This window comes from Narcine bancroftii, chromosome 1 (genome assembly GCF_036971445.1).
Source record: "Narcine bancroftii isolate sNarBan1 chromosome 1, sNarBan1.hap1, whole genome shotgun sequence".
NCBI lineage: Eukaryota > Metazoa > Chordata > Chondrichthyes > Torpediniformes > Narcinidae > Narcine > Narcine bancroftii.
The window spans coordinates 104176821-104200400 of NC_091469.1; the positions used below are offsets into that span (position 1 = coordinate 104176821).

The 23580-nt window shown below is 39.7% G+C and overlaps 1 protein-coding gene across 1 annotated transcript in view; it reads left to right on the top strand.

The window, feature by feature from the left end:
• Positions 1-23580, top strand: part of LOC138762090 (NADPH oxidase activator 1-like) — an 83209-nt gene that overhangs the window by 15204 nt on the left and 44425 nt on the right. The window contains exons 5-6 of the mRNA XM_069935375.1: positions 11397-11504; positions 17857-17916. Coding sequence (XP_069791476.1) covers positions 11397-11504; positions 17857-17916 — 168 coding nt within the window. The remainder of the gene's footprint in view (positions 1-11396; positions 11505-17856; positions 17917-23580) is intronic.

Here is a 23580-nt window from a genome sequence, read left to right on the forward strand (position 1 = left end):
ATCCATGCACTAAGCTCATCCTTTTTATTCCTAATACTCCTGGCAGTGGAATAGACACATTTCAAACCCTGTAACTGGCTATCTTTATGTTTCGTCCCCTGCCTGTCCTTTCTTGCCAACTCAGAGCATTTAGCATCATGCTTTTATCCTTCTACCTTAATCTCTTCACTCACATTCTGATTCCCTGTGTGGTCCTGAATATTGGAGGAAGAGATAGAGGACAGATTTTATAGTAAGGGGTTGAGTTGGGTAGATGTTTGGGCTGGTGAGGGGACAGGGCACACATGAGTGGTTGGGATATCGGAATAGGTGTGAAGTCCAGGAGGATGGTTCTGAGCTCCAATGTAGATAATCATTCATGATTCAGTGAACAGTATTTGTCTGTGCAGTTGTAGGTGTAGAGGGAGTAAAGTAGAGATTCTGGGGGGAGTCACGTGATGGAGTAGTGGCCGGACGGTGAACTCCAGCCCTCTCCAGAAAAGTCGGAAAAAACAAAGGAAAACACAAAGGCACAAAAATAAAAATTAAAGAAAAGTGAGTATAAAGGTGGAAAGAAGATGGCGACGAATAAAGAAAAATCGAAATCAACGGTAAGAAGAGAGGAAGAGAAGACAACAGAAGAAGAAGGAGAAGGCCTTACCTGTTCGAAGAGGCCCGCGGTGGAGAGAGAAACCCGCTCCCTCAGGTCGGTAGAAAGTGGACTACAAAAATGGCTCGCTGAGCCGAGTAAAAGTGCGCAACCGCGTATGCAAAAAAACACACCGACGGGAGGGGTGACCAGCTGGGGAGTCGATCTCCACAGCCGGCAATGACAGCTGCAGAACACCTGCAGCAAGAGGAGAACATAGAAGACAACGAAAACAAGAAAGAAGAGAAGAAAAGGGCAACAAAGAAACAACAGATGGCCAACCCAGAGGAAGAAGAAGAGGAAGAGGAAGAGTACAGTGAAATAGAAGAAGGGAAAGGCAAGATAAAGGATATACTTTCTCTTATTAAAGAATACATGGAGTCATTTAAAGAATGGCAAGCGCAAGAATTTAATGATTTAAGAAGAAGAATAAACAATACAGAAGAGAAAATGAATAAAATAGATATGACCTTAACAGAAATGGGAAAGAGAATGGACAAGATGGAAGAGCGGGAAGCAGCAGTAGAAATAGAGGTAGAGGACTTAAAAAAGAAATTAGAGGAATCTAATAAAAAAGTTATAGAGACACAAGAACTGTTAGCTCAGAAAATAGATATAATGGAAAATTATAACAGAAGAAATAACATAAAGATAGTGGGCCTTAAGGAAGATGAAGAAGGCAAGAATATGAGAGAGTTTATAAAAGATTGGATCCCCAGGATCCTAGGATGTCCAGAACTACAGCAAGAAATGGAAATAGAAAGGGCACATAGAGCAGTGGCCTTTAAACCACAACCACAACAAAAGCCAAGATCTATTTTAGTAAAATTCCTAAGATATACTACAAGAGAAAAGGTACTGGAGAAGACAATGGAAAAAGTAAGAGAGGGCAACAAGCCACTGGAGTACAAAGGGCAAAAAATCTTCATTTATCCAGACATAAGTTTTGAACTCCTGAAGAAGAGAAAGGAGTTCAATACAGCAAAGGCGATTTTATGGAAGAAAGGGTATAAATTTATACTAAAGCATCCAGCGGTATTGAAAATATTTATTCCAGGACAACAAAACAGACTATTCTCGGATCCAGAGGAAGCACGAAAATTTGCAGAACAATTACAAAATAGACTGAGGGATGAAGACGTGTAACAAGAGTACAAAAGACTGCGAACTAAAAAGACACATAAGTTTTGAACTCCTGAAGAAGAGAAAGGAGTTCAATACATCGAAAACGATCTTATGGAAAAAAAACTATTCTCGGATCCAGAGGAAGCAAGGAAATTTGCAGAACAACTACAAAACAACCAGAGAGATGAAGATATGTAATAAGAGTAAAAATGACCACGATTTATATGTATATGGGTAAAGAGGTATATGTGTGTATATGTATAATGTGCATACATGAATGTATCCGTATTTAGAGGAAAATATAGATAGTATAGACAAGAATTAATAAGGGAAGGAAATGGAATAGAGGGAATAAGGAGGGAACTAAAAGAGTGACCTTTGTTACATGTGAAAAGTGAAATCTTTTCTGGGGGGGGCTGGGTGGGGAGGAGTTGCGGTCACTGCAAAATCAGCTGACGCTTGCGAGTGAATTTGCAAATCCAAATGGAGAGGGGAGATGTGGTTGTCCGACAAGGGATAAAGGACAACTCAGGAGGGGAAGGGGAGATTGGGGCTAAAGAAGTTTTAAATAGGAGAATAAGGAAAATGTTTGATGTTTTAGGAATGTTGTCTTATAAAGGGTTCAAAACAAGAAAACAGAAATGGATAAGAAGGAAAGGTAATGATGGAGAAACGGAAAGGGAAGATAAACAAAGTATAAAATGGCTACGTTGAACTATATGACTTTAAATATTAATGGAATACATAACCAAATTAAAAGGAAGAAACTGCTAAATTTACTGAAAAAAGAAAAAATTGATATAGCATTTGTGCAAGAAACACATTTAACTGAATTGGAGCACAAGAAATTAAAGAGAGATTGGGTAGGACACGTAACAGCAGCATCGTATAATTCAAAAGCAAGAGGAGTAGCTATATTAATTAGTAAAAATGTGCCATTTAAAATAGAAGAGGAAATAATAGATCCAGCAGGGAGATATGTAATGATAAAATGTCAGATATATTCAGAGTTTTGGAATCTACTCAATGTATATTCACCTAACGAAGAAGATCAAAAGTTTATGCAAGATATCTTTTTGAAGGTACCAGATACGCAAGGGAACATATTAATAGGAGGGGATTTCAAACTGAATTTGGATTCAAATATGGACAAAACTGGGAAAAAAATTAACAGAAAGAACAAAGTAACCAAATTTATAATTAAATCGATGGAAGAAATGCAACTTTTGGATATATGGAGGAAACAACACCCAAAGGAAAAGTAATATTCATATTACTCGGCTAGACATAAAACATACTCAAAAATAGACCTATTTTTGTTATCAGCTCGTATGCAAGATAGAGTAAGAAAAACAGAATATAAAGCTAGAATACTATCAGACCATTCACCCTTAATATTGACAGTAAAGTTAGAGGACATCCCTCCAAGAATGTATAGATGGAGATTAAACCCCATGTTACTTAAAAGGCAGGATTTTAGAGAATTTATTGAAAAACAAATAAAAATGTATTTTGAAATAAATACGGAATCAGTGGAAGATAAGTTTATACTATGGGATGCAATGAAAGCATTCATTAGAGGGCAAATAATAAGTTATGTAACCAAGATGAAGAAGGACTATAATCAGGAAACAGAGCAGTTGGAAAGGGAAATAGTAAATATCGAAAAAGAATTAGCAATGAAGGAAGATACAACTAAAAGAAGAGAATTGGCGGATAAAAAAATAAAACATGAAACACTACAAACATATAAGGTGGAGAAGAATATAATGAAGACAAAACAGAAATATTATGAACTAGGTGAAAAAATGCACAAATCCTAGCATGGCAGCTTAAGACAGAACAAGCTAAGAAAATGGTATTGGCATCAAGGAAAAAAGACAAACAAATTACATATAATCCAAAAGAAATTAAGGAAAACTTTAGAGAATTCTATGAACAATTATACCGAACTGAAAACGAAGGGAAAGAAGGGAAAATAGATGAATTTCTGACTAAAATTGGACTACTAAAACTACAAATAGAGGAACAAAATAAATTAACAGAGCCATTTGGAATAGTAGAAATACAAGAGATAATTAAAAAATTACCAAATAATAAGACACCAGGAGAGGATGGATTCCCAATAGAATTTTACAAAACATTTAAGGTCTTATTAATTCCGCCCCTCCTGGATGTAATCAACCAGATTGATGAAACACAAAGCTTACCAGATTCATGTAAAACAGCAATAATTACAGTAATACTAAAACAAGGGAAAGATCCACACTCACCAGCGTCATATAGACCAATATCTTTACTTAACACAGATTATAAGATAATAGCTAAACTATTAGCAAACAGATTAGCAGAGTATGTACCGAAAATGGTAAATTTAGACCAAACTGGATTTATCAAAAAAAGACGCACAACAGACAATATTTGTAAATTTATTAACTTAATTCATGCAGTAGAAGGGAATAAAGCACCTACAGTAGCAGTTGCTTTAGACGCAGAGAAGGCCTTTGACAGAGTAGAATGGAATTATTTGTTCAAAGTATTGCAAAAATTCAGTTTACCGGAGAAGTATATTAATTGGATTAAAGCATTATATAAGGGACCGTTAGCGAAAGTGACAGTAAATGGACATGTATCAAAGCAATTTAACTTAAGCAGGTCAACACGGCAGGGATGCCCACTATCACCTTTATTGTTTGCGTTAGCTATAGAACCACTAGCAGAATTGATAAGAACAGAAAATAATATAAAAGGAATAAAAATAAAAGACAAGGAATATAAAATCAGTTTATTTGCGGATGATGTTATAGTGTACTTAAAGAACCAGAACTATCAATAAAAGAATTATATAAGAAATTGAAGGAATATGGAGAAGTGTCGGGTTACAAGATAAACGTAAATAAAAGTGAAGCAATGCCTATGAATAATGCGGATTTCTCAAAATTTAAGAAGGAATCACCATTTAGATGGCAAATGCAAGCAATAAGATACCTAGGTGTACAAATAAACAAAACTCTCGGCCAACTATATAAACTCAATTATTATCCACTAATGAAAAAATTACAGGACGATTTAGAGCATTGGAAAGATTTACCACTAACACTAATAGGAAGGATAAACTGTATTAAAATGAACATTTTTCCAAGGATATTATACTTATTTCAGGCATTGCCAATACAACTGACAGAGAAATTCTTCAAGGAGTTAAAGAAAATAATAAGGAAATTTTTATGGAGAGGGGGGAAACCGAGGATAGCACTAGATAAATTAACAGAATGGTATAAACAAGGAGGCTTACAACTGCCAAACTTTAAAAATTATTATAGAGCCGCACAATTAAGATACCTATCAGATTTTTATCAAACAAGGGAAAAGCCAGATTGGACGAGATTAGAATTAGGTAAAATAGGGGAAAAGATACCTGAACACATATTATATAAATGGGATGAAAAATTGGTACAACATAGAAGTTCTCCAGTATTACATCATCTCCTCAATATTTGGAAGAAGATTCATGTAGAAAGAAATAAAACAAATTATCAATTACCAAAACTAATATTGACGCAAAACAAGTTACTCCCTTTTACAATAGATAACCTTTCCTTTAGAGAATGGGAAAAAAAAAGGATTAAAAGAATAGAAAATTGTTTTTCAGGAAATAGATTCTTATCCTTTGAATAAATGAAAGATAAGTACAATATAACTCAAGATACAGCGCTGGCTTATTACCAATTGAGATCCTACTTGAAGGATAAATTAGGAAGCAGTTTGAGTTTGCCAGAGGGAAGTAACCTTGAATATGTGATTACAGATACAATGATAATCAAAAGATTTATAACAAATATGTATATTAAACTGCAAGAAAAGGAGAATGAGGAAACAAATGGTAAAACTAAACAAAAATGGGAACAAGATTTAAATATAAAGATAAAAAAGGAAACATGGGAGAAGTTATGCTCCGGAACGATGAGAAATACAATAAATACAAGGTTACGTATGATACAATATAACTTGATACACAGGCTATACATTACACCTCAAAAGTTAAATAAATGGGACCCAACAGTATCTGATAGATGTTTTCGATGTAAAAAAGAAATGGAAACAACAATTCATGCAATCTGGACATGTGAGAAAGTAGAAAAATTTTGGGAAGATCTAAATCAGATATTAAATAAAATAACAGAAAACAATATACCAAAGAATCCAGAGATCTTCCTCCTAAGTAACATAAAAAACAAAGAATTTGGAATTGATTTGGAGGATGCACAAAAAAGATTTGTTAAGATAGCTCGAGCCGTAGCAAAAAATTGTATTATGTCAACCTGGAAATTGGAAGATAATTTGAAAATACAACAATGGTATATAGAAATGAATAAATGTATTCCATTAGAAAAAATAACATATAGTTTAAGAAATAATATTGAAATATTCGAACAAATATGGGAGCCTTACATTAAATACAATAGCGAAAACCTACCGGAGACAATCATTACCTAAGTTAACGGAAGGAAAAGGAAATGAAAAGAATGGACTCAGTAGAATTTCTGGTGTATTTTTATTGAATGACAACATTGTCTGACTGGTTTAATGTATCCTAGATTTTATATCTTAAATGGACGGGAGGGGGGAGGTAGGGAGGGTGGGATGGGAGGAGGGGGGTGGGAGAAAATGGCACTGTATATGTGTGAAAAGGAAAAAGTGTGTACCATGGTTAATGTGATTTATGGTGTGAAAAATAAAAAATTTAAAAAAAAAGTAGAGATTCTGAGCACATGTCCTTGCAGAGTATTACTGTTGAGTGTGATCGTAGAGGAGATCTAGCCGCCCATCTTCACTGATTGTGGTCTGCTCGACAGGAGGTCAAGGATTCAGTTGCAGAGGGGAGGAGAAGCTGAGGCCAAGATCCCAAAGTTTGGGGATGAGTCTGCTGGGGACTAGTTCTGCCTTCCACAGCTTTGTGTATCCCTTTCTCTGACAGAACTCTTACTATTTTTAAGTTACTTTATTTGGGTGACATGGTTAGCGCAACGCTGTGTCAGAGCTAGTGATCAGGAGTTGGTACATTCTCCCCATGTCTACATGGGTTTTCCCTGGGGGCTCTGGTTTCTTCCCACCATACTGGGGTTCTAGGTTAATTGGGTTTAATTGGGCAGCATGGGCTGAAATGGCCTGTTACCGTGCTGTAGGTCTAGACTTGAAAAAATGAAACACACACACACACACACACATTAATCAATCAATCAGATTACTCCATCAGAGATTCCCTTTTCCTTATGTATCTCTCACCATCCATCCTTTGGTTATAAACAGTTGGACCCCCCAGCAACAAGAATTAAACTGATCACAAAAATGACCAGTTTATTCCTATATTCAACCCAGTAACTAATCTTCTGTATATCATGAGGTGACTGATGGACAAATCTTTAGTGATGGACAAGAAAATGCACAGTTCCTCAAGGAGATTAGCACTTGAAAGACCAACGTTGCTTCTCCCTCCTCGGATGATGCCTGACTTGCTGAGTTGTCTTCTGCTTATTCTGTTTTCATTTAAAATTTCCAGCATCTGTATTTTTTCTACTTTCATTTTGTAAAATCCATTTCTTGCTTCTCACTTCACCTGTGCTTCACAACAGCGTCTACAGATACACCATTGGGAGGATCTTGTCAGGATGCACTACGGCATGGTATGGGGAGTGCTCTGCCCAAGACCGCAAGAAACTGCCGAGAATACAGCTCAGATCATCACCCAAACTACCCCCTCTGATTTCCCCCACTCCCCATCAATATCTTTCACAAGTCCTGCTGCCTTAGTTATTAAAGGACTCACCCCACCCCCCACATTTTCTTTCCCTCCACCCATTGGAAAGAAGATTCACAAGTGTGCGATCACGTGCCACCAGATTCAAGGACTGTTTCTTTCCCTCTGTTTTCAGTTATCTAAACAAACTGTACATGAGTAAAGTAATCTAATTACCTCTCTCTGTCACTCTGCTCTCTTCTGTTTTTTAAAAAAAAGTGTACTATGGGTAGGTTGAACAACTGGATTGGTTGCAAAACAAATTTTCTCATGGTACCCTGGTACATGTGACAATGAACTTCAATCCAGGCCAGTACGTTACTCCCAATACTAATTTTCTTTTATAACTTGGCCTTCGACACATCCAAATAGGTGACAGTCATTGGTTCACCCTGGTCTGTCCTGCTAGTTGCAACTTCAAAAAAAAGACCAGTGTTTGCTGTTTTCTGCTGATGGTGTTTTGTAATTTCAGTAAAGCTCAACAGTGTGAACCATGGGTTTTGTACTAGATCCTTGTGGAGATCAGGGTGGTGTTGTGGATGCTATTGATTGAAAGTGTGCTCTAATTCTTATGGATGGCACATGGTGGTGATCTTATTACAATCAGGGAGGTCGGACATGAGTTTGGAGTCTGAGTTTAAAATGAGTGCCTACATTTAATGGCCTTAACAGGATGAGGAACTTGCTAGCAGGTTACTATCGGATATCTCTCACTGAGTCTGAACTGTTCAAAATGTTCAGAAGGCCACATTGAAGGGCCCGGAGTCACGAGACCATGCTGAGTCGCGGCAACAGATCCCATACAAGTGAACCAAATAATTTTTTTACAGCAGTCTAGTTTTGCCGTTATTAATGATAACCTAATCTTTTAAATTATTAATAACTTTAAAACATTATTTTGTTGATGTAAGAATCTGTTTAAATTCTGCATTCTAAATATTAGAGATATTTAAAAACAGGCCATTTGTGGATCTCACCCCCATAAAAGCCACACCTTCAGGTTTGCCGGCTGTCAGTTATGTTGAGTAAACATTACCTCAGTGCTGTATTGTCAAAAGCCCAACCCCATGTCCTCTGTATTCATTTTAGGGAGGGAATAGGTCCTCTTCAGGATGTCTATGTGTGGAGCTACATGAGACAGGCAAGGTATTCAATGACTGTTTCTTATCTGCATTTACCGGGAGAAGGGCATGGAAGCCAGAGAGTTCAGGGAAGGCAGCAGTGATGTCCTGAAACAAATCAACACAAGGAAGCAGGAAGTGTTGAGTCTTGAAGCAGATAAAGATGGATAAGGAGGAGATTTAAAAAAAAAACTGGCAGTACTGCCAGGGCTGCTGTAACGGCAGCGCTGCCACTGGTGCAGACGTGGGGAGCGGAGAAACAGTGCTGCTCTGCAGTATCCAACCTTCTAGTCCTAATGCTGATGGCTCCGTAAAGGCTTTAAACAACCCTTTAAAGGAGGTGATGGTGTTTTTTTAAAAATCCTGCAACCTTAGGGTCTGTACCCAAGAAGAAACAGAAATAACACCCCCCCCCCCCCACCCACCATTGAGAAAGAGAAGCAAAATAGGCAACCTCACAAGACTGACCATAGTAGTAGAGCAGCAAGGGGCTCAGCTATGGGTCGAAAGACCCACACAGGCTGTGGGCTGCTTGTTCATAGAAACCAGGTATCAGAACGTTGCTGAAGGCAAGAAGGGCTCCCAAAGGGCATGGGGCACTGAAGGCTTCCTGATTGTATCGGAAGTTTGGATCTGCGGCTCAGATTGCCGCTGGTTTTAACTGGAGTCTGTCTGGCTGCAGAGGCTGCAGGAGCCCTGGATGTAAATCCACTGACACTCAGGGCCTCCGAAGGAACTCTCTTTTGCTTCTCTTCCTCCTATTGTTAGTGGCACTGGGCAATGTTCATGGTGACCTTTTGTTGCCTATATTGTGTATATTACATTTTTAATGTATTATTATGTGACAATTGCAGGAACCTTTGATAAATCCCTAAGTGTATCCTAGGACATTTGGGAAAGAAAGGAAAAAAAATTGCTGGGGCTCTGGCAGAGATATTTGTATTATTATTGGCTATGGGTGAAGTATACGATGGATGGAGAGTGCTAAAGTTGTGCCTTTATTTAAGAAGGGCTGCAAGGACAAGCCTGGGAACTTCAGGTGATTGAGACTAACATTAGTGGTGGGAAAGGTACTAGACGGGATTCTGTCAGACAAGTTTTATAGTATCTGTAATTGGAAGGGCAAAGACTGATTAGGCACAATCAGCTTGGCTTTGTGCATGGGAAACCAGGCCTCACCATTTGAAGAGGTGAGCAAGAGAAAAGATGAGGGCCGGGTGGTAGATGATGTCTACATGGACTTCAACAAGGCCTTTGACAAAGTCGCGCACTGGACCAGAGGATTCAATTACATAAAATCTGATGGGATAGACATCTGGCAGTAGCTGGAATGAGAGAGTTCAATTTTAAATTGAGACATACAGCGTGGTAACAGACCCTTTTGGTCCATGAGGCTGTGCTGTCCAATTACACCCAATTGACCTATAACCCCTGTACATTTTGAACAGTAGAAAGAAACTGGAGCATCCAGAGGAAGTCCATGCAGACACAGGGAGAATGTACAAACTCCTTACATACAGTGTGGGATTCGAACCCCAGTCCCGGTTGCTGGTGTTGCTAACTGCGCTGCCCTTTTTAGCATTTTTTTTGGAGGTCTGCGGCCAGTGCATTGATCAGCTATGGGCCTTTCTTAAATTTGTCAACTATATTAACAATTTGGTTGATAATGTGGGTGGCATAATCAGTTAGTGCGGGTGACACCAAGATTTGGTGGCCAATGAAAACGTTTCTGAAGGATGTGGATCAACTGGGAAAAGTGATAAGGATTGGCTGGTTGAATTTAACTCTGATCTGTGTGGAATGATGTATTTTGGAAAGTTAAACTAGCTTGTACAAGAGCCTGGGGAGCGTTGCAAAATAGAGAATGACAGATATAAATAGATGGTTCCTTGTAAATGTTATCTCAGAGAGACAAGGTGGTGAAGAAGGTGCTTGATCCCTTTGTCTTAATTGCATTGAGTACAACAAGAGCTGGGGCTTCTTGTTAAAGCTGTACATGATGTTAGTGAGACCACATCTGGAATATGAATCAGAGTTCTGGTAGCCACCTTATATGAGGGAGGTGATTAAGCTAGAGAGGTTGCAGATGTTACTGGGACGGGAAGCAGGATAGACGGAGACCATTGTCCCTGGAGCAAAGAGGCTGAGGAGTGACGTTATAGAGTTTTATATAATTATGAGAGGCATAATTAAGGTAGATAGACACTGTCTTTTTCTTAAGGCTGAAGGGTCTAAAACTAGAGGGAAAAGATTTAAAGGGGATCTGTGGATCAAGTTTTCTTTTTCACAAAGAACAGCTTCTCCACCAGCCTCTGGGGAATGATTGTATTAAGTGCCAAGCTGAACCCAATGAAGTTTTATGACTGTAATGATTAGATTGAGACAGACACACATCTGAATCACAGACATGGGATGAGCAATTCGACTTGATCATTACCCCACTGTTCTCCCATAAAGCAAAACTAACATCTCCAACCAAACAGGCTGGGCACAAGAACATCACAGCTTCTCCTTCTGCTCACATCTATTTCCTTCCTGCTACCTTCTCTTCCACTGATGGTCAACTTTTCTTGTTAACACATTACACCACCCCCCGTCGCCCCACCATCTGATTCCTACCCCACCCCTGAACTATTAACTTCCTCATTCTATCACTGCTGCCCCACCTCTTGGCAAGGGTGCTGTTGGCGCTGTTATTGACTGACTTTTTATTGATTACTTTCAGTGCAAAAACACCTTTGAAACAGTCAATGTGCCTGAGGGGATCGTGTTCAGACCTAGCAAACATGAAGTGGACGAATTGAAGCTCAAGGATTTCTTGGGAACATCCAAAGTACGTGGTTATTTGGGGCTGGGAACTAGTCGAAATCACACTCAGTGTTGACCTAATAAATAAGTTATTGATGTGTGTAAATTAAAATTTTAGCTTCTCATAAGAATCATGTTATATTTTTCCAATTTATCCTGCTGAGTGAAATTGGTACATCTTTGATTAACTTTTTGGTATCTCACAGCATCTTAGCTGCTCTGGAATTTGGGACATATTCTCCTTACAGCTTGCACCTGTTGAACACCCAGAGTGATGATCTGACCGCAGAGTCAGAAGCTGAGGCAGAATATTGATGAGTACTTGTCTTCACAAGGAAGAGGATTCTGGTAAAATCTCAGAAGAAGGGAGGTAGTAGAGATATCGACTCTACTCCATCTTTATCTAGTAGAGATAGAGTTGCGCCTCCATGTTGATGCAATCACAAAGAAGGCCCACCAGCATCTACACTTTGTGAGGAGTTTGGGAAGATTTAGTATGTCACTGAAGACTCTCAAAAACATCTACAGTTGTACAGTGGAGAGCATTCTGGCTGGTTGCATCACTGTCTGGTATGGAGGCGCCAGATCTCAAGACAAGGTTAAAAACCCAGAGGGTTGTTAACCTGGCCTGCAACATCACAGGCACCAGACTTCATTCCATCAAGGACATCGACGTGAGGTGGTATCTTAAAAAAGCAGCCTCTATCCTCAAAGACCCCCACCACCCAGGCCACGTCCTCTTCACTCTGCTACCATTGGGAAAAAGGTACAGGAGCCTGAAGACAAGCATTCAAGGACACAAGGACAGCTTCTTCCCCACTGCCATCAGAATCCTGAATGATCAATGAATCAACGACACTGCCTTCCTTTTTGTGCACCACTATTTTTATTTATATTCTCTTTGGCTTGGCTTCGCGGACGAAGATTTATGGAGGGGGTAAATGTCCACGTCAGCTGCAGGCTCGTTTGTGGCTGACAAGTCCAATGCGGGACAGGCAGACACGGTTGCAGCGGTTGCAGGGGAAAATTGGTTGGTTGGGGTTGGGTGTTGGGTTTTTCCTCCTTTGCCTTTTGTCAGTGAGGTGGGCTCTGCGGATTTCTTCAAAGGTGGTTGCTGCCCGCCAAACTGTGAGGCGCCAAGATGCACGGTTTGAGGCGATATCAGCCCACTGGCGGTGGTCAATGTGGCAGGCACCAAGAGATTTCTTTAGGCAGTCCTTGTACCTTTTCTTTGGTGCACCTCTGTCACGGTAGCCAGTGGAGAGCTCGCCATATAACACGATCTTGGGAAGGCGATGGTCCTCCATTCTGGAGACGTGACCCACCCAGCGCAGCTGGATCTTCAGCAGCGTGGACTCGATGCTGTCGACCTCTGCCATCTCGAGTACTTCGACGTTAGGGATGAAAGCGCTCCAATGAATGTTGAGGATGGAACGGAGACAACGCTGGTGGAAGCGTTCTAGGAGCCGTAGGTGATGCCGGTAGAGGACCCATGATTCTGAGCTGAACAGGAGTGTGGGTATGACAACGGCTCTGTATACGCTTATCTTTGTGAGGTTTTTCAGTTGGTTGTTTTTCCAGACTCTTTTGTGTAGTCTTCCAAAGGCGCTATTTGCCTTGGCGAGTCTGTTGTCTATCTCGTTGTCGATCCTTGCATCTGATGAAATGGTGCAGCCGAGATAGGTAAACTGGTTGACCGTTTTGAGTTTTGTGTGCCCGATGGAGATGTGGGGGGGCTGGTAGTCATGGTGGGGAGCTGGCTGATGGAGGACCTCAGTTTTCTTCAGGCTGACTTCCAGGCCAAATATTTTGGCAGTTTCTGCAAAACAGGACGTCAAGCGCTGAAGAGCTGGCTCTGAATTGGCAACTAAAGCGGCATCGTCTGCAAAGAGTAGTTCTCGGACAAGTTGCTCTTGTGTCTTGGTGTGAGCTTGCAGGCGCCTCAGATTGAAGAGACTGCCATCCGTGCGGTACTGGATGTAAACAGCGTCTTCATTGTTGAGGTCTTTCATGGCTTGGTTCAGCATCATGCTGAAGAAGATTGAAAAGAGGGTTGGTGCGAGAACACAGCCTTGCTTCACGCCATTGTTAATGGAGAAGGGTTCAGAGAGCTCATTGCTGTATCTGACCCGACCTTGTTGGTTTTCGTGCAGTTGGATAATCATGTTGAGGAACTTTGGGGGGCATCCGATGCGCTCTAGTATTTGCCAAAGCCCTTTCCTGCTCACGGTGTTACATGAATGACTGCACTTGCGATGATGCCGCAAAACACCGAATTTTGTGATTTGTTCACGATAATAAATTCTGATTCTGAAAATTCGTCAGGAAAGTGGCCTTGGTTTGAGCTTTCTCACAGGTCTGGGGCAGCTTTCAGAAACATTAATAAATTTTAAATGTAGTTCACACAGCACGGGTAACAGGCCCTTCCAACCTGTGAGCCCAAACCAATTAGCCTACAACCCCCATGTGTTTTTGGAGGGTCGAAGGAAACCCATACAGATCACAGGGAGAAAGTACAAACTCCTTACAGACAGTGCCAGATTCGAAACAAGGTTGCTGGGTGGCAATGTTGTGCCCCCCAAGGTAATAAGGGTAAAGTAACAAACATGAAATTCTTTAACTTTTGTTTACTGTAAGGTAGCTAGAGAGTTGCTACTTTATCCAACGCCCCTTTCTGAAACCTATGTGGTCTCCCCTCCAAGTACTGACCAGGCCTGAGCCTGCTTAGCTTCCAAGATCAGACAATCTCAGGCATATTCAGACTATTAAGCTTCTACAATAATAGATACTTGGACAAGTTTGAGTTGATTAAAGTAATCACGGGTTAGTTCAAGGCATTTCTTGATTAGTTAGTGCATCACTATTTCAGGACCAGCAAATCTGGGTTTGAATCCAGAACTCTTAAGGAGTTTATATGTTCTCCCCGTGTCCATGTTGGTTTCCTCCAGGTGCTCCAGTTTCCTACCATCCTTCAAAAATGTATGGGGATTGTTGGCTAACCAGGGTATTTGGATGCCAGGAGTTTGTGGGCTGGAAGGGCCTGTTATAGTTCTGTGCCTCTAAATATGTTAAAGGGAGGTGGATTTAAAGTACATAGTAGGAATCATTTACATTTATTATTTTTTGAATTTTTTCAAAAATTATACATAGTGACAATTTAAATATACAATATAGTCAACTTTTTCCTCACAAACACAACAAACGAAAACAAAACAGTCCCTGCCTCCCTTCCATTCACCGTCAGAGCTTACATATATTTCATGTATATCGAGTACAGTTGGGGAAACTATGTTTTTGTATTAATACCTTTTCTTGTCCCTTTTTATTTTATCTGGGCCCCTCTGTGGTCCATGACCTTTACAAAAGTGTCATTTTTTAAAAAAAGTTGTATGTAAATTTTTTCCCCATAGATTACAGCTGTTCATTTCCGCATTCCATTGTGCTATAAGTAGAGGGGACTTGGACTTGTATATGATTGTAATATATTTTTTCATTACCACCGGTGCTATTTTTATACATGAGATTTGATATTTGGTCAATTTGTTGCTTATTTCCATAAAATTATCTAATAGATTTAGCTCCAGGTACCCGTGAAGGACACTCTTGTTACCCTGGTTAACTTTTCTGCGATTTCTTCCCAAAATGGCCTCACTTTAATGCACGACCATGTGGCATGTAGAAAAGTTCCTGTCTCAGTCCCACATCTGAAACTCATTTCTGAATTTTCAGCTTTTGATCTGTGCAACTTTTGTGGGGTAAGATATAATTGGTGTAAAAATTATACTGAACCAGTCCATATCATACACTTATAATTGATGTCATGCTGTCCTTACACCAATCTGACCAGCTTCTTTCTGAAATCACCACATCCCGGTAGGTCCAACTCCCATCTTTCCTTTGACCTCTGCAACCCTGGTTTTGCACTTTCGCTCTGGAGAGCAGAGTACATTTTTGTTATAAATTTAGGTGTATTCCCCATCCAAACTGTTTGTTCAGTTTCACTAATTTCAGGTGGGGTCAACGTTGGTCCCTATCTTTCTCTTAAGAATGATCTGAGCTGGAGAAAACAGAAGAAGATCCCATTGGCCACTCTGTATCTGTGTTTTAAATGTTTAAAGGACATGAGTTTCTTCCGTGTAACATAATATATCTTATATCTTTGTCATATCTTTGTCATATCACAAATTTAATATTCTATTGCCCATGTTCATAGTGCATTTTTACAGCATGGGGTAGGTATATTGATATCCCTACTTTTTTCCTATACATTCATTAATTTATTGCCACGTTCTAATCATATGTATTAGAATGGGATTATCCATCTTTTTCTTTAGTGATATGACACTCCATTTATAGATAAAGTTCTTTGCTTTTCCCTCCTCCATTGAGTACATTCCCATTTGAACCCAAGACGGGGGATTGTCTTCAGTGAAGAAGGCTGCGAGAAATCTAGCCTGTGCAGCTAGGTAATATTTTTTGAAATCTGGAAGCCCAAATCCTCCCAGCCCATAGTCTCATGTCAGTTTTCCCATTGCAGTTCTTGGTACCTTATTATTCCAAAGGAACTGTCTAATATGGTTGTTTAGTAGCTTTAAAAAAAATTAAGTAAGGGAATAGGAAGCGATTGAAAAAGGTATTGCAGTCTTGGCATCACTTTCATTTTATTGCCGTTAACCCTTCCCACTAAAGTAATTGGTAAGTCTCTCCATTTCTGCAGGTCTCTTTCTATCTTCCCTAGAAGAGGAACATAATTTAATTTGTACAGATTTTGCAGGTTCATTCTGGCCATGACCAACCTCTCAAAACATTTCATTATAGTCGATGTGAGCGGTACTGGGCGATAGTCATTCCTTGACTGCAAAGCAAGATTTTTTACTGTATCTCGGTATATGCGACAACAAATTATTTAATTCAATTCAGTTATATGATCTCACCATCATCGTATACAGTAGTTTCATGATGTGTCAACTCCTATATTTAAAGTCACATGCCTTCTTCACCACTCTTTGTGTATCTGTGTGGCCACTTTCAGACAACTATGTACATGTATCCTGAAGTCTCTCTGTCCTACAGTACTCCCCACAGCCATATCATTTACTGCATAAACCCTCCCTTGCTTAAACTTCCCAAAATACATCACTTCACATGTGTCAGTTGAATTCCATCTGTCATTCCTTTTGCCGCTTTCTCAGTTGCTTTATATCCTGTTGAACCCTTAGGCAACCTCTTTTACTGTACACCATACCACCAATTTTAGTGCCTGGTCAATTGTCATCTTTTCAAAAAAACTCAGTTAAGTTCATACATATCCTATGTGTAAAGCCATGGTGACTCTTCCTAATCAATCCTTGCTTTACTAAATTCTGATTGATCCTGTCTCTTGAATAACCCTCCCACCAGTTAGTAGGCCTTTACAGCTCCGATTTTTTAAAATAAAACTTTATTTATTCGTTCAAAAAACAAATATTATATGACATATGCAACAATTAACCATAAACATGAATGTTTTTTTGTATATAAAAAATGAAAAGAAAAGAACCCCCCCTCCAGCCAACTCTCCTAAGGAGAGCCATAAAGAAAGAAAAAAAAGAATATTAAAGAAAAATTAAATATACATATTACGATCTAATCAATATAAATTTAAATGTAAATATTCTGAATATAACAACCACTTATTAATAAAAAAATTATAATTATCATGCAAAACATGTAATTTTTCCCATTATTAAACAATATTTCATCTCATTATGCCATCTATTAATATCAATCATATTTGGATCTTTCCACGTACTAGCAATACATTTTTTTCGCTATGGATAAAGCTAAATATACAAAAGCAAGTTGAAATTTATCTAATCCCAGACCTTTCAGAGGTTGCAAACTACCCAATAAAAATACTGTTGGATCTAAAACTATTTTAATCTTATACAGGTATTCTAAAAATGATTGAATTTTCTTCCAAAAAGATTGTATATGTATACATGAGCAGACAGCATGAAAAAAAGTTCCAACTGTATCACCTCATCTAAAACACAAATCTGATTCATGAAAATCATACTTTTTAAATTTTTCAGGTGTTAAATATAATTGATGTAAAAGATTGTAGTTAATCAAGCTCTGATTAAATAAAGGTACCACACCAGCCACACTTTGTACAAGAAGAACCCATTTCTATTGGTTGAAAAGCAGAGATCTGCAGATATTGTAAATCAGAAGTGAAAACAGCAAGTGCTAGAAATATTCAGCAGAGCAGAGCAAGGAATGTGTGGGATGAATGGCCTGCGTGGAAACAGAATCGGCACCCTCACTGCACTGTAAAATGCATGTTTTGGTTTCTAGCTAATTGACATATGGACTCTATCCACTTTAACTTCCAGGTGATCTCCTCCGTTGTCCCAAATGACAGATTCTCTGGATTTGGACCTCTTCGCCCAACTGTATGTTTTTTGTGCATTTAATTATCAATTAGAGGGAGATGAGGGTGCTGGAATCGGCAGGGTGGAATCGAGAGAAGTGGGAAATCAGGATAGGAGGTATTTCCGTCCCCTTGCTCATGAATTTGGTTAGTTTCAAAGTAGATATGGGATTAAATTGGGTCAAGGCACATTTCAAACAAACAGGATCTGGCAAACTTAGTATGGGAGCTTCATGCAGATCAATCTGTGAGCCAGACGTTCTGGAAAGGGGAACCAAAGTGCAATCTGCACAGGGAGCCAGAGGACGTGGACAAGATCTTACATGAATATTTTTCCCCTCTATTCACAAGGTCATTGGAATTGGTGATTTTAATTGGGACAGTGAAATATTGAAGTGGTTAAGATTTAAGATTGAAAAAGAGATGTTAGATGACTTAGCCAGCTCACAGGGACTGATGAGCTGAATCCCTGGCTGCTCTGAGAGGCAAGGGAGAAGATTACTGGGGCTCTGATGCAGATTTTTAAATCTTTGCTGCCAGCAATTGAGGTGCCAGCAGACAGCAAGACAGAAAATTTGGCAGCACAGATAAAGCCAGCAACCTTGGTTAGAATTGGAAATCTGTGTAAGGAGTTGGTACATTCTCCCCATGTCTATGTGGGTTTCCTCCGGTTTCTTCCCATCTTTCAAAATGTATGGGGATTGTAGGATAATTGAGGTATTCGAGCTGGCTCTTGGGCTGGAAGGGCCTGTTACCATGCTGTATATCTAAATTTAAAATTTAAATGTGTTCAAGATGTGGCTGCTTGGAAACTCAGGGAGGTTAAGAGCAATGTCTTAGAGAAAGTCCACAATATAGAAAAGGAGGTGGTGGAAGTCTTAAAATGCGTAAAGGTGGATAAACTCCCAGGGCCCAAATCTCGTGAATCCTAGAATATTGTGTGAAACTAAAGAAGAAATTGTGGGATATTGGTATCAGGGTGGCATGTTAAGCTTTTATTTAAGAAAGGCTGCAAGGACAAGCCAGTTATAGGATGGTGAGTTTAATATCTAAGTTATTGAGGGAATTCTGATTGTCAGGTTTGGAAAGGTAAGAAATGATTAGGGAAAGTCAGCTTGGCTTTGTGTGTGGGATAAGGTACCTCAAGAATTTGATTGAGGGGTTTGAATTTAATTGTTTTGTTGCCACGTGCACCGCGATACAACATATAACTCGGTTTTGTGTGCTATCCAAGCAAGTCAACTTATATAGCAGGTAGTGCAATGATAAAAAATAAACAACGGAGTAGGGAGTAGAGTTACTGTAAGTTAAGGTATAGAGAAAAGTACAAAAACAGTGCAGGATATAGGGAAAAGAACAATTTAAAACTGTTCATGGACATCATATTTCACCAGTGAGTGGTACATTTAAGAGCCTAAGTCTTTTCAAGCACGTGTATTCTATCCGATGGAATGGGAGGATAGAAAGTATTACCAGGATGGGTCCTTTAATATATCAGCAGCTTTCCTGAGACAGGAGAAGATATAAACTGAGCCATTGGAGGGGAGGTTGGTTTGCTTGATGAGGTACTGAGGAAGATTGATGTAAGCAAGGTGTCAGACATTGTCATGGTTGACTGGTCCAGAAGGTTAGATCGCATGGGATCCAGAGGAGCTCGGCAATTGGATACAAATTTGGCTTGGTAGGAGCAGTCAGAGGGTAGCGGAGGAGGGCTGTTTGAGTGGGGTGATTGGTGCTGGGTTCACTGCTTTCCATCAGTTATATTAATGATCTGGATGAGAATATGGGTCACATGGTTAGTAAGTTTGCAAATAAAAGCAGAATTAATGATGTAGAGGACATTGAGCAAAGTTATGATTTCAGGATTGCTACCTGTCCCACGTGCTAGTGAGGTTAGAAATAGGAGGATAATTCAGCTTAACATGTGACAGGAGGGAGGGATTCAAGTTTCTGGTTCTTTTGGTTCTCTTCCAGGGAAGGTGGGACCTGTTCCGACGAGATGGTTTGCATCTGAACTGGAGGGGAACTAATATCCTTGTGGGAAGGGTTGCTAGTGCTGCTCTGGTGAGTTTAAAATAGATTTACAGGGGGATGGGAACCAAAGTGCCAGAGCAGATAGAGGAGGGAAAAGATTATGTGAAAATTGCACACAGTGTTAAAAGTCAACAGGTTCAAGATTCAATTTATTATCATAGCAATAAAGTAGTGCCATATTTCATGAAATTTATTTATTCAAGGCAGACAAATTCACCATTGGAAGGAATTGCTTAAGCGCCTGTTACAGTCAATTTTACAGTCAGACTTGCAGTCAGAGAGAGAGAAGCAAGAGAGCTCCCCCCCCCCCCCCCCCAGGGTCACCGAGTGTCCGTAGATTCATCTCCAGCATTTCCTCAGCCCCCGCAGCCACACAGAATTCAGTTCAAACCACTGGCAACCCAAGCTTCAGATCCAAACCTCCGACATGGTCAGAAACCCTTCAGCGCAAAGGGAGGAGCAAATCTGTAGAGATATAACAGACAGCTGTAGGAAACATAATGTTATGACAGTAGGAGATTTTAACTTTTCACATATTGACTTTGACTCCCATACTATAAAAGGGCTGGATGGATTGGAATTTGTTAAATGTGTTCTAAATCACTAAATCAATAAATAAAAGTACCAACTAGAGAGAATGCAATACTGGATCTCCTATTAAGGGAATAGGAGAGGTGACAAAAATGCTATTAGTTTCAAATTAATTATGGAGAAGAATGGGTCTGGGCCTCGGGTTGAGATTCTAAATTGGAGAAAGGCCAATTTTGAGGAAATGAGAAAGGATCTAGAATGCGTGGACTGGGATAAGTTGTTTTCAGGCAAGGATGTACTGAGGTAAGCGGAAGACTTTCAAAGCTAAAATTTTGTGAGTACAGAGTTTGCATGTTCCTGTCAGAATCAAAGGCAAAGTTACCAGGCATAGGGAACCCTAGTTTTCAAGGGATACTTGTGATCTGGTTAAGAAAAAGAAGGAGGTGTATAGCAAATACAGGCAACAAGAAGCTAATGAGATACTTGAAGAGTACAGAAAATGCAAGAAATTACTCAAGAAAGAAATCAGGAAGGCAAAAAGAAGACATGAGGTTGTTCTGGCAAATAATATGAAGATAAACTTGAAGGGTTTCTATCAGTATTTTAAGAGTTAAAGGATAGTAAGGGACAATATTGCTCCCCTAGAGGATCAGAGTGGTTAACTATGTGCAGAGCCTCACGTAATGGGGGAGCATTTTTTGCATCAGTATTTACTCAGGAAACTGACATAGTGCATAAGGAAGGAACGAATGGAAACAAACAGAAGAGCCATGCAATAGGTGGAGTTTAAGGAGGAAGAGGTCCTTGCTTTAGTAAGGAAGATAAATCACCTGGGCCAAATATGATATTCCCTTGGACCTTGAGGGGAGACAAGTGTAGAACTTTCAGGGGACTGTAATGAGGTGCCAGAAGATGGAAGGTAGCTCATATTGTCCTCTTCAAAAAAGGCTCCAAAAATAAACCAGGTGATGTCAGTAGTGGGTAAATTATTGGAAGGAGTTCTGAGAGCCGGAATATATGGGTATTTGGACAGTCATGACTGATTAAGGATAGACAGCATGGCTCTGTCCATGGTAGGTCATGCTTAACAAATCTTGTAGAATTTTTTGAGGAGGTTACCAAGAAGGTAGATGAAGGAAAAGCTGTGGATGTTGTCTTCATGAACTTTAGTAAAGCCTTTGACAAGGTCCCATATGGGAGGTTAGTTCAGAAGGTTATGATACTAGGTATTCAAGGAGAGGTTGTAAATGGAATTCAAAATTGGCTATGTTGGACAAAACAGATGGCAATAGTGGATGGTTGCATCTCAGATTGGAGGCCTGTGACTAGATATGCGCCTTAGGGATCCATGTTGGACCATCATTGTTTGTTGTATATGTAATGTGGTGAATTGAATCACCAAATTTACTGATGACACGAAGAAAGGAGGCATTGTGGACAGTGAGGAGAATGGGCCAAAAAATGGTAGATGGAGCTTAATGCAGACAAGTCTGAGGTGATGCAATTTGGGAAGGAAAACTAAGGTAGGAAATGTACAGTAAATGATAGGGTCCTGAGGTAGTGTGGTAGAGCAGAGAGATCTGGGAAATACAAATACATTATTCTCTGAAGGTGGCGTTGCATGTGGATAGGGTTGTAAAGAAAACTTGGTATTGTAGCCTTTATAAATCAAAGTATTGAGTATAGGAGTTGGGATGTTATGTTGAAGTTGTTTAAGACATTGGTGAGGCCAAATTTGAAATATTGTTTGCAGTTCTGGTCGCCTAATATTGTAGTCTGTGGAGAAGTACTGGGTCATTGACCCAGTGTTTGGAGAGAAATTCTCAAGTTTGCCATTGTAATCTGGGAGAATGCCCTGGACCTATCTGTTGACATTTATTTGTTCTATCTTTGTGACAAATTGCTCTCCTGAAGATGTTTTTGTGGGCACTATGTTAGCTGTTTTGAATTAGGAAGTAGGTCCAATTTGTGAATAATGGGAGCTGACTGACAGCAGCTGACAGAGCTCAAAACTTTCTTTGCATCTTAGTGACAGAAACTGAATGCAATGTTCAGTGTAGTCGGTCTACAGTTCAAGTATGAACTTTTCTGGTTAATAGTTCACTGAATCAGTGGAGCTCTCGTGTACTTTTGGAAGATGCAGCTCAGGTGGGGGATCAGTTGTGTTGTTAGTGCCTTTGGACAGTACTGTTGGAAGATCACTCAGAGAGTGGTGGCAAAATGGAATGATCTTCCAAATGAGATAGTTGTGGCAGGGTCCCTTCTGTCATTTAAGAGAAGGTTGGATGTATACATGGAAGTGAGGGGGTTGGAGGATATTGGCGGAGAGTGGGAGGATTGAGCTAGTGGAGTTGTTCTAGTGAACCGATGTGGACTCGAAAGGCCGACATGGCCTGTTTCCACTCTGTAAATGGTTATATGGTTATATGGAATAAGATTGGAAGAATGCAGAGAAGATTTACTAGGATGTTACCAGGTCTTCTGGAGTTGAGTTACAGGAAAAAATTAAACAGGTGAGGACTTTATTCCTTGAAGTGAAGAAGAATGAGGGGAGATTTGATCAATGTTTACGGGATTATGCAAGGTATAAACAGAGTGGATGCGAATAGACTTTTTTCACTTGGATTGGGGGAGATAAATATGAGAGGTCATAGTTTTAATCTGAAGGGGAAAAGGTTTAGGGGGAACATTAGGAGGAAGTTCTTCACTCAGAGGGTGATGGGAGAGTGGAATGAGCTCCCATTTGATGTGGTGAATGCAGGCTCGGTCGTGTATTTTAAGAGTAAATTGGATAGGTACATGGATGGGAGAGACCTGGATGGTTATGGAATGGGAGCAGGTCAGTGGGACTAGGGAAATGATAGTCGACACAGACTAGTGGAGAAGAATGACCTATTTTTTGTGCTGTAGCATTCTATGGCATCTACAGATATATTAAGAACAAAGGGATAGTAAGGAACAAAATGGGTCCCTTTGAAGATCAGAGTGGTCAGTTTTGTATGGAGCCAAAAGAGATGGGGTAGATTTTAAATTTTTTTTCATCAGTATTCACTCAGGAAATGGGCACAGAGTGGTGGGAAGTAAGGAAAACAAGCAGTGAGGTTATGGAACCTATACAGAT